This window comes from Heterocephalus glaber, unplaced genomic scaffold (assembly GCF_053883595.1).
Source record: "Heterocephalus glaber isolate CG9 unplaced genomic scaffold, H.glaber_assembly_v1.0 deba00000331, whole genome shotgun sequence".
Taxonomy (NCBI): Eukaryota; Metazoa; Chordata; class Mammalia; order Rodentia; family Bathyergidae; genus Heterocephalus; species Heterocephalus glaber.
The window spans coordinates 22593923-22614008 of NW_028258142.1; the positions used below are offsets into that span (position 1 = coordinate 22593923).

At 35.4% G+C, this 20086-nt stretch overlaps 1 protein-coding gene across 3 annotated transcripts in view; it reads left to right on the forward strand.

The window, feature by feature from the left end:
- Lman1 (lectin, mannose binding 1) overlaps positions 1-14551 on the forward strand; it is a 39539-nt gene extending 24988 nt beyond the window's left edge. Inside the window, exons 9-14 of one of the 3 annotated variants that reach the window (XM_004858425.3) lie at positions 212-405; positions 533-603; positions 4321-4474; positions 11735-11856; positions 12126-12188; positions 13814-14551. In XM_004858425.3, coding sequence (XP_004858482.1) covers positions 212-405; positions 533-603; positions 4321-4474; positions 11735-11856; positions 12126-12162 — 578 coding nt within the window. In that variant the 3' untranslated portion in view covers positions 12163-12188; positions 13814-14551. Of the gene's footprint in view, positions 1-211; positions 406-532; positions 604-4320; positions 4475-11734; positions 11857-12125 lie in introns of all 3 variants that reach the window. The other 2 variants (XM_004858426.3, XM_021239233.2) reach the window with 2 other exon arrangements.
- Positions 14552-20086: the final 5535 nt, after the last annotated feature.

A 20086-nucleotide genomic window follows, 5' to 3' on the forward strand; every position in this document is an offset into this window, starting at 1 on the left:
GTAAGTGTTTATCCATTAAAGGTGGAAAAACCAGTAATGATTTAGTCATGATTGAATTAATTATCTGTTCATTTACTATTTGGGAGCTTGTACCACCATGTTAGTAATGTTTTAATTTTGGTATATGTTGGCACTTTGGTCATTTATGGTATTTCAAAAACCACATAGGTGTAGGTGATTCTGATAATTTTAATTTGTAATTACTTTTCAGCTGATGAAATATTTGAGAGTGTAGGAGATCGTGAGCTAAGACAAATATTCGAAGGACAGAATCGTATTCATCTTGAAATCAAGCAGCTGAACCGACAATTAGATATGATTCTTGATGAACAGAGAAGATATGTCTCTTCCTTGACTGAGGAGATCTCTAAAAGAGGAGCAGTGATCCCTGGACAGCACGGGCAGGTGAGCTTTCAAAATATGCAGATATGCCCTATTTAGCTTTTGGTGGAGGGAAGAAAAATGCTACTGTGCTCTGTGCTGTCATAGAGTGAAAATTATTAAGCTGGCTGGTTATCTTCCTTTCCTCTAGATCACTCAGCAGGAACTGGATACTGTTGTGAAAACTCAGCATGAGATTCTGAGACAAGTAAATGAAATGAAGTAAGTATGTAAAAGTGATGTATCAGTGTTATGTGACATCTTTATCCTAAAGAAATGTGTGCATGCACTCTAGGTTCATTTTATAAATAGGGCAATATAAGTACAGGAGCTTATATTTAGAAACTGCAAATATCTAAAATTTTTAATTATTTTAAGCTAGAAAAGAAAATGCTTTAGGATCTTGTAAAAAATGTCAGTTTGCCATAGTTACTTGACTGAGCCAGGTATATACTTATATTTAGAAAAGGAAGAATACTTATTATATTTATTATAGGAAAAATATGAAATAATATAAAATACTTCTGAGAAATAATAGGGAAATAAGTCTTGTAGGATAGTATAAACAGCCCTGATGCAGGAGATTCTTCTTGATGACTTGAAACCATTTTGAAGGAAATATTTTGATGACCTCTTTTTCATTCCCATCCTGTATCCTGACATTTGGATAAGACTTGGATCAGTGATTAGGCATTGTTTCCTTGGGATATTGAATTATAAATTTCTAATAGGAATGATTTGCTTCTACAGATAATTAACATTTCTCAATGCTTGGAGAACAGAAAACAAGCCAAAATGTCATGTTTTCTTGAGCTGTACTGTAGAGTACTGGCTCAACTGGTAATAATCCTACCTCATTCTTTTTAAGACTTGTAGCATACCACTCACTCTCGATGTTCTTTGGCCTCTGCTTCTATTAGTGTTCTTCACTTACTGTTCTTTCTTCTGTTATCCTTTAAAACGTAGTTTTCTTTAAGGTTCAGTTCAGCCCTCTTTTCATTTGATCTGTTTCTTAAACTAAGTGTGTCCCCTTCTACCAAAGCTCCACCTCCATAGGCCGAGTAAGAAGTTCAGTTTTTGTATATTTCAAAAGACATTTCTGTGTAAACAAATTCATGCTTCCTTGAGACAGTATTCCTTTTTTTTTTTTTGGTACCGGGGATCGAACTCGGGTCCTTGCGCTTGCGCATGAGACAGTATTCTTAAATGCAGACATGTAAGAAAGTTACTTTATCCAGGAGGTTTTAGTCTTGCTAAATATTTTAGGTACTGAATATTAAAATGTAATCTTTAATCCATGTTTTAGTAAAAAAGCCTAGATTCCCATGCATTTTCTTAAGCACATGTGCCATTGAAAGAAATTTTAATCAATACACGAGTTGATACAAAACGCACTTAAGATATTTATAGTTAGTTTTGAAGACTTCTTTGTTCATATAAGTCAAATATAATTTTTTAAAGCTTAATATTCAGGCCAGGGATTTAGCTCAATTGTTCCGTCACCTGCCTCGCAAGCGCAAGGTCCCAAGTTCGATCTCAGGAAACAAAACAAAACAAAAACTTAATATTCAGTCTGACCTAATTGTATTATTTCTAATTAGCTATAAGATTTGTGTCCCTTTTCCTGCCAGTGAAACCCTTTTTAAACTAAATTTTAGTCCAAGAAAGTCCGAGAAAGCTTTCTGTTTATTCATTCAAATTGAGGTATAATTATTGAAGACATTGGTAGGAAATCAGAGACATGAACATGGACCTTATGGTAATCCCTGTATGCAGGTTCAAAATAGTAAGGTGAAGGGGTAGTGATTGCCTTTGGCAGAAAAGGATCCAAGAAAGAAAATTGTAGAGGAAAGGGTAGCATTTGAGCTGAGCTTTACTCCAGACCACAGATATGGGGAAGGGAATATGATTAGAAAGAGCATCACAAAGCTAGAGGCTTCAAGGTGAAGGATATTTTCAGGAACTGGCGAGAGCTAAGAGAGATGAAAGAGAGTAGTGTATCAGAAAGGTAAACAGCAGGGCTGGGGATTTAGCTCAGTGGTACCACCGCCTGCCTTCCAAGCACAAGGTCCTGAGTTCTATCCCCAGTACCAAAAAAAAAAAAAAAGAAAAGTGAACAGCAAACATATTATGGAGAGCCTTAAGGATTTTAAAAGACTTTTTATGGCTATTTTCAAACATACACAGAAGTAGAAGGAATAGTTCAGTGAATCTCTGCATACCCATCAGTCAGCTTCAGCAGCAATGCATGTTTTGCCAGTACAATCTTATTTTATCCCCTCACAAAAAGATAATTCATAGTATAAATGAATGATTTGCCATTAATAGAGTTTCTTCAATACTCCTAGGTAAAATAACTTGATATTTTCAGGTAAATTGGAATTCATATTCCTTTATTAATAAATAAACCTGTCATATTTCTGCCATTATTAAAGAAAATATCTAATTTTTTTATATTTGTAATCATGCTTAGACTCATATTTAAAGGTTGTATTCAGTAATAGAACTCTTTATTTTACATCTGAAGAATAGAATTACATCTTGCATGGAGACTATAGAGACTATATTCTAAAGTCAGTATATCAGATAAAATGCTGTATAAGATCAGAATTACCCTTCAAAAAGGTATCACACTGGAGGCTGTCCTTCATACCTCAAGATACCAAACAACCAGTTTTTCCTTCATAAGTATTTGGAACAGATAGATACTACTTTGATTGGCTTCCAGTTAAAATACTAGGTCTGTACACATAGGCCATTTGAGAGAACAAAAACAGGGAAAAACACACACAATTACACTTGTGTTTGCAGCCCTCAAGATGTCTTAGATTCTATGATTTGCCAGGAGTATGCACAGAACTCAGAGAAGTTTCTGTACTCATGGTTATGGTTTATTACAACAAAAAGATATAAAGTCAAATCAGCAAAGAAAATGGTACATAGGTGGAGTCAAGGAAAAAACAGGAGCAAGCTTCCAATTGTCTTCTCCCACTGTTTCACAGATAGTACAGATGATCTCCTCCTTAGCATGATTCAGCTTAACAATTTTTCAACTTTACTGTGGTATAAAAGCAATATACATTCAATAGAAGCCATACTTCCAGTTTTAAATTTTGCTGTCTTCCTGGGCTAACAATATGTGGTATGATGTCTTGCCATGCTGAGCACTGTCATCCAAACATAGATTCCAGTCACCCAGGCCATCAAAAGAGTAAACAACCAACACTCTATAGTGTACTGTGCTGCTAAGCTATAAGTCAAGAATCATCTGTACTTACTTCTCCCAGCAATATGTTACAGCATATGCAAAGTGCTACCAACCAGGGAAACTCACCCCAGCCTTAGTGTCTAGGATTTTTGTCAGTCATCAGTCACATAGGTCCAGAGCACCCATGTGAATGACCTTAAGTACTCAGTCCACAATCCCAAGAAATCAATCTCCCAAAGGCCCTAGGCAAACAGAAACAGAAATACTAATAAATCACCATGTTTGCATAAACTAGTCAAGGGCCAGTCCTGAAAACCTTTGGAATGCACAGGGTTTAGACAGCTCAGGTCTGCTGAGTTAATCTTTTACTCTACAATATTGAACACCTGGGAAGATTTCTGATCACTCCATTGAAAGTGTCATCCATTATGTTATTCGATATCTGTTTACATTGTTGGTTTTAATACAGTATTTAGTAGTAACTTACAATATTTAGTAGTATTCTCTATGTGGTTATTTTTAGGTGAACTTTAGTAAAAAAAATAGAAGTATAATGTTAATGTACTTTTACAAATTATTTTTCAATTTTGAGGAAATTTAATTTTTAAGTAGTTCTTTACTTTTTTAGTGATCTAATAATGTTGGATTTAAAACAGTTTAACTATTTGAAATATGTGGCTGAAAAAGATCATTTTTATAGTGATATTATATAAAGGGATTTTCTGTTTCAGGAATTCCATGGGTGAAACTGTCAGACTGGTCAGTGGGATACAGCATCCGGGCTCTGTAGGAGGCGTGTATGAAACAACACAACACTTCATGGACATCAAGGAGCACCTGCACATAGTAAAGAGGGACATAGATAACTTAGTGCAGCGAAATATGGTAACTTTATTTCCTTCTCCTTTTATAATTAGCTCTTTAAAAAGGAAGAACCCACATTCAAATTTACTGTATAGTACTGAAAATAATTTTAACATTTTAGTTAGTGCTGACGCTCATTTTTAATGTTCAAGGTAAATAGAATTGTTCCAGATGTCTGTATATTTTGGTGTCCTAGTTGTTCGAGGAGAAATAGCAGTTCCCATAGCAGTTAAACCTTAAGGAGCAAAGAGGCATGGTATAGGAGTTTTGTATGGAAGATTTATAGAATCATTCAATGAAAATATTTTTTGATTCCTGTTTTAATAGCCTCTCTGATCCATGTTTTCCTTTATTTTTTCCTTTTTGGTTTTTTGAGACACGGTCTCACTATGTAGCCCAGTTTGGCCTCAAACTCACAGCAGTCCTTCTTCCTCAGCCTCCAGAGTGCTGGGATTCCAGGTGTGGGCTACCATGCCAGGCTGATCCATGTTGTCTAAGTGTATTTCTTTTTTATATTTTTTCCCCAAGGTTCTAATCTCATACTTTCTTGCTATTTTGTTAGTTTTGTTTGCCATCAGTCAAGTTTTGTATGTTTGGTTTGGTTTGGATTGGATTAGATTGGATTTTTTTTTTTTTTGCTCTGCTAATTGTGTTGTGCAAGATATATTTGGCAGTTTCTCTCTCACTCTCTCTCTCTCTCTATATATATATATATGTATTTTTTTTTTGGTACGGGGATCAAACTTGGGACCTTGCACTTGCAAGGTGGGTGTTGGAACCACTGAGCTAAATCCCCAGCCCCAGTCTTTATGTTTTTTCTTTTTTGGTACTGGGGATCGAACTCGGGTCCTTGCGCTTGCGCAGCAGGAAGCAAAACCACTGAGCTAAATCCCCGGACCCCCCAGTCTTTATATTTTATATGAGGTTTTATGTTTTTAAAAGGCTTTTTTTAACCTTTCATGTTCTTTAAGGAATATGTTAAATTAATATTAATAATAAATTGACTGTCCTAAGGTCATTAGGTAGTAAGTGGTAGGAGGGAAAATTTAGCTCATCAACTTTTAATTTTGTTTTCTTAGTAATTTTGGACATTGCTGTTTATTTATTAATTGCAGTATTGGGGCTTGAATACAGGGGTGCTCTACACTGAGTTATACCTCCAGTCCTTTTTAGTTTTTATTTTATTAATTTCTTGTTGCATATTGATAGTATGGAATAATGGAATTCATGATGGTATATTGGTACATGAATATAGCATTTTGACCATGTTCATCTTTATTACACTCCTCTTCTTTCCTCCCTTCCCCAATTCCCTAGAAGACTACCTTCAACTTTCCTATCTTCTCGCCTTTCTTTCTATATTTTATTTTTAGATTTCTTAAGAAAAAGCATGAGATTTTTTTTTTTTTTTTTTTTTGGTACCGGGGATCGAACTCAGGTCCTTGCGCTGTGAGGCAGGCACCGGAACCACTGAGCTAAATCCCCAGACCTGAGCATGAGATTTTTAACACTCTGAGATTGGCTTATTTTGTTTAACAATGGTGTCCAGTTCCATCTGTTTTCTTCCAAATGACATGATTTCATAGTCTCACATTTTCTTTAACCATTCATCTCTGGGCATCTGAACTGTTTCCACTGCTAAGCTATTGTGAGTTGAACCACTGTAAACATGGGAATGCATATATCACTTTAGTATGCTGTCTGTAATTCTTTTTGAGAATATAAAGGAATAGAATAGCTGGTTCAAATAGTATATCTATTTTAGTTTTTTGAGGAATAACCATACTGTTTCTTATAGTGGTTGTACTAGCTTATATTTCCACCAACAATGTAGGAAAGAGGGTTTCTTTTTCCCTGCATCATCATTCATTGTTTTGTTTTGTTTTTTCCTTTATAATAGCCATTCTGATTGGAGTGAGGTGGAATCTCAACTTATTTTGATTTGCGTTTTCCTAATGGCTAAGGATGTTGAACATTTCTTCACGTACTTACTGGCCATTTGTATTTCCTCTTTTGAGAACTCTTTATTCAGTTCACTTGCCCATTTATTGATTGGGCTGTTGTTTTATTGTTATTGTTTTGGAGTTTTTAAAAATTCTTTATATGTTCTAGATATTAATCCTCTATCAGAAGAGTAGTTAGCAAAGATTTTCTCACATTCTATTCTTTTGTTGCTATGACTTTGTAATATGATTTCAGATCAGGTAATCTGATGCCTTCAGCTTTGCTGGTTTTATTCAGGATTGCTTTGGCCATTCTAGGTCTTCTGTGCTTTTATAAGAATTTTAGGAATATTTTTCCTAGTTATGTGAGAATGTTCTTAGTATTTTACTAGGGATTGTATTGAATCTATAGATCACTTTTGGTAGAAATATGTCCATCTTGACAATATTGGTTCTGCCAATTAATAAACAAGGTACATCTTTCCATTTTCTGATGTTTTCAGTTTCTTCAGTATTCTGCAATTTTCATTATAGATATCTTTCACATTCTTGGTTAGGTTGATGATTAGTATTATGTTTTTTATCTAGATGTCTACCAGAAGCCTTATGTGCTCATAGGTGGAACTTTTACAAGGTGATAGGATTATCGGAATTTATAGCTGAGTTGGTGGGAAGAGATGGGATCTGGTCAGAAAAGGTGGATCCCTAGGGTTATGGCCTGGAAGGGTTTATCTCTTTCCCTGGTTCCTCCTTTGATCTCTCTCTGATTCCCCACTGCTGTGTCTGAACAGCTCTCCTCAGCTCTCCTCTGCCATGTGTCTCTACCTTGCAGCCAGTTGACTATGGACTGAAACCTGAGCCCAGAAAAACACTTTCCTCCTACAATTGTGGGCATAGCTATTGTAAATGGAATTGTTTTTCTGATTTCTTCCTCAGGAGGTTTATCATTGGTGTTTAGGAAAGCTATTAACTTTTGTGGGTTATTTTTGTATCCTTCCTCTTTGCTGAATTTGTTTATCAGATCTAAGAATCTTGTAGGTAAAGTTTTAAGATTCTTTTATGTAAAGGATTATATTGCTTACAAATAAGTATAATTTGACTTCGTTTCCTATTTGTATCCCTTGTACTTCTTTTTCTTGCCTAATTGTGCTAAAATTTGAAATACTATTTTGAACAGGAGTGGTAAGAGGGGACACCGTTCTCTCATTCCTGATTTTAGAGGAATACTTTCAATGATTCCCTGTTAAGAGGATGATGCTAGCTGTAGGTTTGTTACATATATATAGCTTTTATCAATTGGAGAAAGGATCCTTCTATACCTGTTTTCTTCGGGGTTTTTAACATGAAAGGATGTTGAATTTTGTTGAAGCATTTTTCTGCATCTATTGAGATAATAATGGGGTTTATGTAGCATTGTTTTTGTTTTTTTTAATGTGATCAGTACTTTGAGATGAAACCAACTTGGTCATGGTGTATGATTTTTTTAATGTTTTGTTGAATTCTGTTTGCAAGAATCATATCGACTTCATCTATGTTCATCAGGGATATTGGTCTGTAGATTTTATACTGGTTTTGCTGTCAAGGTAATCCAGGCTTCGTAGTTCCCTTTCTATTTCTTTCCCTTTCTATTTCCTGGAAAAGTTTGAGAAACATTGGTGTTAATTCTTGTTTAAAAGTCTGATAAGATCTACAGTGAACCCGTTAGGTGCTGGGCTTTTCTTCACTGGGAGGGTTTTTATTTATTGTTTTAGTCTTGTTGCTTCTTACTGATTTGTTTAGATTTTTTTTTTTTTTTTTTTTTTTTGGTACTGGGGATCAAACTTGGGTCCTTGCGCTTGCGAGGCAGGCGGTGGAACCACTGAGCTAAATCCCTGGCCTTGTTTAAATTTTTCATGTCTCTGTTCAATTTTGGATGGTCATATATGTCTAAGAATTTATTCATTTCTTTTAGATTCTCTTATTTACTGAAATATAAATTTTCTTGTGAGCTCACCTTTTTCATTCATAATTTTATTAATTTGAGTCCTCTCATTTTTTGGTCAGTTTGGCTAAGGGTTTATCAATCTCATTATCCTTTTCAAAGAACCATCTCTTTGATTCACTCACCCTTTTTATTGTCCTTTTAGTGTCTATTTCATTTATTTCTGCTCCAATGTGTGTTTCTTCCTTCTACTCTGCCTTGGTTTGATTTTTCTTTTTCTAGGATCTTAAGATGTATCATTGGGTTATTTATTCGGTGTAGGTACTCATGGGTATACATTTCCCTTTTAGGGCTGCTTTCTTTGTGTCCTGCAGATTTGATATGTTCTATTTCTGTCTTTAAAATTTTTTTAAAAATTTTTCTTAGTACATTTATGTCCATTGTCATTTGATTAGGAATTTTTCAATTTCTTCCTAAATATCTTTGATGGCCCATTTATCATTCAACAAAGTATTATTCAATCTCCATGGGTTTATATAGTTTTTATAGTCTCTTCTGCTGTTGATTTCTAGTTTCAGTTCATTGTGATCTGATAGGATGCAAGAGATTATTTTAGGGCTTTTTTTTTTTAAGCATTTATGGCCTAATACGTGGTCTACTTTGGAAGAAGTTCCATGGGCTACTAAAAAAAAATGTGTATTTTGTTATTGTTGGATTAAATACTCTCTAGAAGTGTTCAGTCCATTTCATCTATAGTGTAATTTAACTTTGATGTTTCTTTGTTGATTATTTTTTGGGGGAGGGAATGTCCAGTTGACCTGATTCTGACAGTGGTACATTGAATTCATTCATTATGACATTAGGATCTTTATGACCTATAATGTACAGTAGTGTTTATGAAATTGGATGCAGTGATGTTTGATGTATATATATTTACAATTGCAGCCAGGGATTTAGCTCAGTGGTTTCGCTGCCTGCTGCGCAAGTGCAAGGACCTGAGTTTGATCCCCGGTACAAAAAAAAAAATATTTACAATTGTTAGCTCTAACTAGTGAATTTTTTCCTACCAATATGTAGTGTTCATCTTTGTCTCTTTTTACTGATTTCAGTTTGAAGTCTGCCTTGTTGGATATAAGTAAGCTACTATTGCTTACTTTTGGGTTCCAGTTGGTTGGAGTATCATTTTCCATTCTTTCACTTTCAGAGTGCAAATCTTTGCAGGTGAAGTGTGTTTCTTGTAGGCAGCATATAGTTGAGTCATGTTTTTTGATCCAGTCTGTGTCTTATTGGAGAATCAAGATCATTTACATTGTGTTATTATTGAAAGGTAGGTATTTATTCTAGTCATATTGTTGTTCTAGTGCTTCGTTCATTCCTGATTTTCCTTTGTTTATATATTCTCCTATTTAAATTTGTTCTTTCCCTTGATCTCATGGTTGTGGTTGTCTTCTGTGTTTAGGATTCTCTTAAGTACTTTCTGCAATTCTGACTTAGTAGTCATGAACTTTAGTTTATCCTTATCTTAGAAGGTCTTCATTTATCCTTTGATTTTGAAGGATACCCTTTCAAGATATAGTAGAATAGCAGTTATTTTCTTTAAGGTTCAAAATACATCATTCCAAGCCCTCCTGACCTTTAGGGTTTTTGTTTAAAAATCTGCTCATTTTCTGATGGCTTTGCCACTGTAAGTGATTTTGCAGTTCTCTCTAACAGCTGTTAATTTTGTTTGTTCTGAATTTTTGGCAATTTGTCTATGATATGTTGTGGCAATGATCTTTTCTGGTCATAACTATTTTGGGGTTGCAGATGTCTCCAGTACTTGGGTATCCATCTTGTTGCCCAGATTTGGGAGATTGTTTTGCTATAGTTTCAATGAATAGGTTTTCTGTGCCATTTGCCATTACTTCCACACATTCCTGAAGGCCAGTGATTCTTAAATTTGTGCACTTAGAGTTGTCTGTGAGCTCATGGATAATTTTTTGTTTCTCATTCTGTTTTCATTACCACTGGCTGAATGTTTTAGTATGTCCATCTTGTCTCCAAACCCTGATACTCTTTTTTTCTGATTCAGTTTACATACTATTGAGACTTTCAGTTGGGTTTTTTATTTGACTAATTGAGGATTTGTTTTTAGAATTTCCATTTAGTTGGTTTTTGGAACCCACATTTCTTTACCAAAGTGGTCTTTCATATTACATATTGTCTTCCTTAATTTATTCAGCTGCTTATTTGTATCTTCTTTAAGCACATTGATCATTTTACTAACTTATTCATTCAGCTACTTGTTTGTATCTTCTTTGATTTCATTCATTGTTTTAACTATCTTTTTTATTTTTTAATTATTTGGAAGTTTTTCCACTCATATATGTATGGGATCAGTTTGGGGGAAGTTATGAATTTTTGGTGGCATTTTATTGCCTTGTTTTCTCGCTATTCTTGTGTTTTTTGTTGAAGTTTAAGGATCAGTTAGGGTAAATCTCTCTTAATTGTATAGAGGTAGGACATTTTAGAGAGTGGTTTTCTCTTTGTGATGTTCCCTAGGCTGTGGGTATACTGCAAACTGCCTTTTCAAACTATATTTCTATGAATATGATTTGATTTTTTGGCAAATATAGATGACTTAATTGTTTTTGTACTGTCCATGATATCTCTAAGGCATTATTTCAGTTTTGTTTGAAGTTACCTTTCTCCAGCTTTGCCATTGTTTCAGTGGCCAGATTAGTGCTATGGCAAATATATATGTACTAAAGAACTTTACCCAAACAGATGTAGCCATATTAAGAAAAAGTAATTTTAGAAGCCGTATGTCTGGATACCTTGATGGATATCTTTGTCACTGCTGTTTTAATTAGCTCCTTAAAAAAGAAGGAATACTTATGGAAATAGGAAGAAAGCATTTTTGAGAACACTAATCAATAATGTTGAATGCCGTGAGATTGGACAGGATAGAGGCTGAGAAAAAGCCATTGTATTTAATCAAGTAAATCATTGCAGAGTAACTAATTTATTGTCTTACCTGGAATACTTTTGGGACTGAAAGGATATATTAATACACCAGTACAGCAAGTGTGAACTGCAAATGTGCAGGGGACTTATGGTCTGTGATGGCCCTAAACTCCAGGATCTTCAAGAACATTACGATTATCATCCATAAGGAAGATAGGCACCAGATGGCAGTGACTGGATAGGGGTGGATAGGGACAAGGTGGCAGCCTTCCCATGTCACCTGCACTTTTAAAAAAATTATTTTTAATTAAAAAAATGTAAAAGATGAAGGGATAGAATATATTTGGGAGGCTATAAATGAAAATACTTGCTTGTGTAGTAAACCATGAGTTTTACAAAATTTCACACTGATGTCTTTTTTCCATACTACTGATCTGACTGATTATAATAGAATGTTCTTTTGCCTTATAGCCATCCAATGAAAAACCAAAATGCCCAGAATTACCACCATTTCCATCATGTTTGTCTACAATCCACTTTGTTATATTTGTAGTGGTACAAACAGTGCTATTCATTGGTTATATCATGTATAGGTAAGTCTTTTGATAAAATTTGACATAATATTTTTCTTTATCTGTTCAGTTTGAGATAGTCTGTGGAGTAATATATGACCACAGTAGGACTTTTAATGCCTATGAAATTATAATGTTTCAATTCATATTGGAAGTTCATGTGTAGAATATATGCTTGCCTTAATATATTTTATACTTCAAAAGGCTTTGATATTTTAATGATAAACAATCTTATTTCTTTACAAAGCTAAGTATGTAGAACTTCTTTCAATTTTTCTTTCTTTTTTTAGGACTCAACAAGAAGCAGCTGCCAAAAAATTCTTTTGACCTCCATTTTCATATGTGTCCATCCTGTATGTATGTATAAAATGTCTTTTTGAGGGAATTTAAGTATTTAAATTGCTTCATAGTCTAAATTATTTAGTTTTTGTACAAAAACTTGAAACGTTGATTTTCAGTAAGAATAAACATTAAAACAAAGAAAACCACATGTAAATTTGTTGATAGCACATAAACCTATTTAAATTTCAGTGAATTCTAGTCTATAGATTGCAACCACTAAACAGAATATTGACAAGTAAGAGCTTAAATAATAGAAAACAAGGGACATCCTCTGGATATGAGTGTTACCCTAAGTCTCCAATATTGGATTACCCTAAGTCTCCAATGTTGGAGGTTTCTTTGTTTAGCATAAACACATTTGCCTTCCTGCTTCTCAGTGTAGGAGGTCAAATTAAGAGCTCCCTGTTTGTATGTATTTTTTAACCAAAGTCTTTCTTTAGGGGTCAGAGTTTCCTAACCCAAGACCAGTCATGCAGTCCTTTACTGTTTTGTGTTTTTTTTTGGTACCGGGGATCGAACTTGGGTCCGTGTGCTTGCAAGGCAGGTGGTGAAACCACTGAGCTAAATCCCCGGCCCGCAGTCCTTTACTCTTAACACAGCTCCCTCTGGAATCAAAGAATATTTTGTCTGAGAGCTTTAGGATGTAGATAATAGGCTTCAGAATGTTTAATGAAATGGTTTTTCTCTCTGATTACCAATGCTATATTTCAGAAAATTTGACGGGGGTGGATTAAGCTGTTTTTTGCCTAAAAAATCAGGTAGTTTGCTTGAGAACATATTTATTTCATGATGGCCCATAATTTTGATTGTCTTTATTCCAATTTGGTATCAGTGAATATTGTAAAAATAATTTTTATATTAATATTTTTAATTTAAAGACTTTATTTCTCCCATTTTGTCCAACCTGTAATTCAGCTCAGATTGTATGTCCTGAAGACAATTCAAATTCACAAAACCTACCCACTGTATTCTGATTTATATTACTCCGTGTAACCCAGGGTTTTTAACTAATTATGTACTCCTTTAAATCAAGGAGATTGTTTAAGTAGCAGTTTTAAGATTTTTGAAGGGCAAAGTTGAAAATTAGAGTATATACTTCTGATTTCTTCCTTTCAGTGCTGGAACTAAGAATGCTGTGAAGCACTTGTTAGTACACTTAACCATGAAATGTTAAGAGTGGGAAGGAAATTTTATAGTCTTTGTACATAGTTCTAGTATTAGAGAAACCATCTGTAAATAATATTTTAAAATACAAATTTAATCTTTTTTCTCACAGCTCATGTAGACTTACTTTTCCTGGTTTGTCTTCCATTTGTCATATGATCCAGAATAATACTGTTTTAAAAAATAGTACTGTTGAATTCTTTCAAGCATTCCTAATTTTGCTCTCAAATGTCATTTACAAATTGGGCTAGTGACCTAAAATCTATATAAAAACTTAATGAATAACTATTATAGCAATACCTAGATAGAATTGTGTGTCCAATCTCATGTTGCTTTTTATGTTAGCTTTAATCCTAGAATTCTGAAAGAGAATATACTAATGAGTCACTTTACTTCAGTCACTTCAATGTATAAAAATGCTGCATTCATACTTTTCCTTTGTAGTGGTAACATTTTGAAATTCATGTTTCAGAGACGTCATCATCACAGAATTTACTCATATTCCATGAAAAATATTAATATCTTCAGAAGAATGTTTAAGTTGTAGACTATGAAACTTGGGAAATCCTCTTGAGATAAAAGGCTGCCAAATCCAGTATTATAAAGTCCATGGTCACATGGGTGAACATTAAGGGAATACCAGATCTATACAGTATACATTTTTCAGGTTAAAATGCAAGGAAAATCATGGTGATTATTCCTAAGACAAATGGAGATGGCTATTATGAAAGACCATGAGCATGAAACTTTTTCTTTTTTTTTTACTAATGAATTTATTTTGCTTAAAATCATTCAGTAAGTTTATTCAGAGTGTTTATCTTATTTGAGTTGTGGTTGTTTTCCTCAAAATCATTGACTGAGTAACTTGTTTCAGAACAAAAATACTTGCTCTGTGGAAAAATCAGTCACTGCCAGAAAATTCTTTCATTTCTCTCTTTTGTATAATTGAATTTATTCACTTCTCTTACACCAGCAAGTATTTTACAGGTGCCTTGGATTAAAACAATTTATTTTAAATTTTCAGTATAAGTCATCGTGTTTATAATGCCACTTTTGAAAAGAAAATACAATTACATAAAAGCTAATACTCTTATTTAATGTACCTATTTGTATTCTAATAATTTGAATATTTTATCCAGCTTGAAACTTTACTATGATGTCACAAAAATAACTAATGTTTTTGTTATGTATTAAAGACATATCATTGTTTCTCAGAGTATGATCTGTGGACCATCTGGGTCTTGGAATGCTTGTTAAGAATACAGATTCCAGGTCCCCATTCCAAGCCACCTGCATCAAATCTATGGTGAGGCTTCAGGATATCAGTGTTCAACAGGCAGCTCCAATGATCAAAACACACTAATGGTTGTGTGGAGGATGAAAAGGAAAAACAAAACAAAAAACTGAAGTTTTGTTGGTTTAAAGCTGCCTGTGAACATAATATAATACTTCTGTTATCGGTGAAATTAGCAAATGTGCACTGATTCTTTTATACTCACAGTTTACTTAGTGTTCCTTTCACTAAAACTCTTGATTCCTTAGCACTACTACTCACTAAATCCAGGTTGTTGCTCGGAGCTCTTGGTACTTTTGTTAGCTTTTAAACCTAACAGAATCATCTTCAGATCATGGTCAGGCCATGAGAACTCCCATTGTGAAGCCTGCCTGCTAATGCGCTTTGCCTTCCTGATTGTGATTGTGGTGATATTTTATCTCAGACAACTGTACTTTTTGATAACTTGGGGAAAACAAATTACTTGAATAAAGGATTGCTGCTTTGCAAAGATACAGTCTTTGTAAAGAACATAAGTAACAATTGTGAATATTAAAATGTGATTATCTTTTCCTTTCCATGTCCTTACTGAAAGGAGATAGTGAAAAAATTATTATATTGGGCATTTTTTATTTATAAGATTTAGTGAAAAATCAACTTTTGCAACTTTATAGATCCATATGTTGCCTGTTTAATATATTTCTTTTCTGATATTACCTAAAATTTAAAAAGGTTTTCTATCCATTGTCAATTTCAATTGGATGATATTTTGTCAGATTTTTTTCTGATTGTTATTTGATGCTACCTGGAATTCAAAAAACGACATTGATCTTACTTAAATAAAGAAATATTTTAGTAAATTTGCTTTTTCCTTTATTGATCCTGGATAATAAAGAGCTATATATTTTCCAAATGGGCCCTGATTTGTGGAGATTTCATTTATCTCTGATCTGTGCTCTACCTTAGGTACCTACGTGGCCTTCCTCCTGTGGAGTCTACTCAGGGAAGGGTAATAACACAAAGTAGAAATGACAGTGAATAAATGTTGAGCCTTGCTGGTAATGAGAAGTATATATTAACTAAAATAATATATGCCTTTAAAAACTAACCACTGGCAAAATGTAGTTAGTTAAGGTAGAACTCTTAGTTACTACTACTTAATGCCAACTTAAAAATTCTTTGTTTTTTAGTAAGTACCATTTAATCAAATGGTAAGACTTTGGGGTTGGGCAAATCTGAATTTGAATATTGGTTCTGGCACTTACTGGAAGTGACCTTTAGTGTCATATGGTTGTTAGCAATGTAAAAGGAAGTCTTTATATAAAGTGTTTTCAAAAAATAGCATACTAAGTTAATGGACCCTCAACTATAAACAAATGCCAAATAAAAGATTTAAATACATAGATGAGTTAGAAACCAGGAGGAGCATAAATTTTGATCAGAAAGCCTGTAGGCTGGGGAGGGATGGTAGAAACTAGAGTGTAGGAACATGGCCTTGGTCCTGGAAAGACCAGGAGGCTGGAACTAAGTGGATAAAGGTAAGACTGGTAAGCTGCTCATTCAGTGGTAGTGGAGTAATAGTATCTCTTATTCGTGCCCTGAAAACTTGGAGAAGGTGTAAGGAAGCTTCTTTACCCGGGTTATGGGCAGGAGACAGTTTGCTGCAAAAAAGTGAAGGCTTGTGTTTTATGCTGTTATGGCTTCCAGACAACCTGCATGGTGTGGAATTTTCCAAGCCAAAACTCTAAATTAGTTCCGGTCTGGTAAAATGCAGAAGGTGGCCAAACAAAAGCACTCTTAGCAATAACTCCACAACAAAAGTACATCAGACAGGGCCAAGGATTTAACTCAGTGGTTCCACTGCCTCCTTCACAAGCGGAAGGACCCGAGGTTTGACCCTCGGTACCAAAAAAAAAGTACATCAGACAGCCATAGAACAGCCAGTTCAACTGAAATGGACTCTAAAAATTATATGCCAAAGGGCCGGGGATTTAGCTCAGTGGTTACACACCTGCCTCGCAAGTGCAAAGGCCTGAGTTTGATCCCCGGTACCAAAAAATAAAAAAATTATATGCCAAAGAAGGAAAATACAAAAGAATGACAATGGACATAATAAATAAAAAACTTAGCACCTCCAAGAATCTGGGATAATAGTACAAAGACAACTACCATAATATGTATACTTAAAATGACTGAAAAGACTGAGGTTTATAAAAGACTAGAAGTCATCAGAACTAGAATACTGAAAAATAGAACAATTAAAGTTCTGGTATGAGAAACTGAAAGTGTAAATAAGGATCAAAAGGCATAATAGATAATGTGAAATAGGAAGAAAAGGTCCAAAGGGGAAGTGGGAGGGTTAGGGGAAAGGAAAGAAGGGAATGGAATTAATAGGAGAAAATGAAAAAATGGAAACGAAGTCTTTGTAAATAGGGAGGGGTGGAGGGGTTGAAGGAAGGGCAGGGGAATGGGGAAAAAAAACAAGGTATATTATGTAAAGGTATAAATTTCCAATGATGTCATTATATTGTATACCTAAAATGTACCAATAAAATTAATAAAAATTGTTTTTAAAGTTTCAGGATAAAAAAATCAACATGAAAATCAATGATATTTCTATAACAATGAACTATCAAAGGAAAAAAATTAAAATAATAAAGTTCTGGGCTGGGGATTTAGCCCAGTGGTTCCGCAGCCTGCCTCACAAGCACAAGGTCCCAAGATTGATCCCCAGTACCAAAAAAATCTGGAAAAATAATAAAGTTCTAAAGAACAAAACAACTTAAAAGGCAAGGAGAGGGTTTAAATTTGAATACCACATTGGACATAGCTGAAAAAGTGATTGAATTCTTAGGGCTGAAAAAAAATTATAGAGGATGCAACATAAGGTAAAATAGTGGAAATTGCAGTAAATTGGGAATCAATGAGGAGGTACAACATCTAGCAGGGGTTCTAGAAGGAATGGAGAGAACCATGGGAGAACTGTTCAAAGGTACAATAATAGCTGAGAATTTTCCAAAATTGATGCACGGATGCTCATTTGAATCTTGAGTCTAAAGAGAGTGGAGGAGGGGGTTGAGGGAGTTTCCCACAGATATGAACCAAGTCTTAAAAGTATATGTAGGTGGGCTGGGGATTTAGCTCTGGTTCCACCGCCTGCCTCACAAGTGCAAGGTCCTGAGTTGGATCCCCAGTACCAAAAAAAAAAAAAAAGTATATGTAGGTACTGATTAGCCATGCAGATGAAGGGGACTGGCTGCAAGAGAAGCTACTACAAGCAGACAAAAGCAGACAAGGTGGTATGAGCAAAAACCTGGAGCTTAGGAACAGTATCATGTATATGAGAACCTGTGAGCATTTCTTTTATGCTAGAGAATAAAGGAGACAATAATGGTTGGCTCTATGGGCTATTTCAAAGACCTTGGATTTCATGTACAAGCCAGTGGGAGGCCATGATGTTTTAAGCAGATAGGGAACATTTGCATTTCAGACATTGCAGTCTGTTTGCTTCATGGAGAATGGATTGAGGAAGGACCCTTGAGACAGAGACCAGATGCAGTGCTCCCTAGAGATAGGCCAACAGTGAAAATTGAGAAGTAGAAATTTATGAAAATAGACATAAAAATAATGGCACTGTCTTAGTCCATTTAGATGGCTATAACAAAATACAGTATCAGGTAGCTTATAAACAATAAAAATTTATTTCTCACACTTCTGGAAGGCTGGAAAGTCCAAGATCAAATCACTGGTAGACTTGGTGTCTGGTAAGGAAGGGCTTATTTCCTAGCTAGCTGTTCTTTTGCTTTGTCCTCACATGGCAGCAGAGGCAAGGGACCTGCCTTGGGCCTCTTAAAGTGGCACAAATCCCATTTGTGAGGACTCTGCCCTCATGACCTAGTCAGCCTCAAAAGACCCCACTTCCTAATGCCGTCACCTTAGGGGTTCGGTTTTTTTGGGGGGGGGAGTTGGTTTGGGTTTTTTTGTACCAGGGATCAAACTCAGGACCTCGAACTTGCCAGGCAGGTGCTGTGCCACTGAGCTACATCCCTGGCCCAGGGGTTGGGATTTTACCATGAAGTTTAGGGCAACACAACCACTCAGATCCTAGCAAACATCTAATGGTGATTTGATGGAGTAAGAAATGAAGAGGAAGAATGGAGAATAAAATTTTGTCTCTGGCTTAGGGAGTTGGATGGAAGGTTGTACCATGCCCTAAAATAAGCATAAGAAAAAGGGTAGGAGTTAAAGAGAAGGAGAAATTGAGTTCCATTTGGGGCATGGATCTTGACATAACTATCCAAGTGAAAATGGTCAGGAGGCTTAGAGTCAGGATAGATCCATGCCTCAGACAGAGTAATCATATGAAATACAGACAGAACATTTTGAACAAAGCCCAGAAACAAGATACCTGTGCCCAGTAAATGTCAGCTAATATCCTATAGGCCTTGAAAATCAGAAGACTAAACCAGGACACTCTACCCCTGTCTTCGTGGCTCTATCTGCTCATGAGTTATTGACAAGAGAATAATCCTAGCCAGTGTTGGGAGTCCTTTTTGTTTCTTAGGGTCCCGCAAGTCTAGATAGCTGCCTGGTCAGCTACCACATGAAATTTGCTCTTTTTTGTCTGCTGAATCCCATTTATTTCTTTTGGATACTGCTGGTCCTGATGGCCTCATATCCCTTGGCCATTACTGCTCATTTTTCTACATGTTGCCACATCAGCCCAGCCACAGCACCACTTCTGGCATGTTCCATCACACACAACAGGTCCCCCTGTTGTTAGTAGGCATAATTACACTCTTCCTGATGCTGCAGCCACTCTGCCATCTGGATCAGGCATCAGCTGCCATTGCCTGCAGAGCCAATGGAGGCTCAGGAACCAGTTTGGTGTGTGCGTGCATGCATGTGCATAAAATAAGATATCTTCTCACATGATTATGGAGGATAAGTCTCTTGATTTCCTGTCTAAGCAGAACCCAGAAAAGTCAGAAGTGCAGGTCAAAGACCTGATAGGAAAAGAGTCAATAGTATGGATTCTGTCCTACTCTGAAGGCCTGAGAACAAGCAGTGCCATGAGCTGGAGAATATCAGTAGCCTAGCTCAAGCAGTCAGACAGAAAATTCAGCCTTCCTGTGGCTTTTTATTCAGGCTCTCACAGATTAGATGATGCCCACTCATGTTGAGAAGGGTCATCATCTGCTTTACTCAGCACACCAATTTAAATGCTAGTCTCTTCCATAAACATTTTCATAGGCACACCAGAAATAACATGTAGCCTGATACCAGAATCCCATGAACCAGGCAAGTTAGCACAAAATATTAACCATCACAGGTGGTTAAATGGAGGACATCACAAGCCAAATGGAAGATGGCTTTTTCCATTTGCATGTTACTTTCTATTAAAGAACTTAAAGCAGCGATGTGTGGGCCTCAGTGCCCAAGTTAGCAGAGAGAACAGTTCACATTTAATTA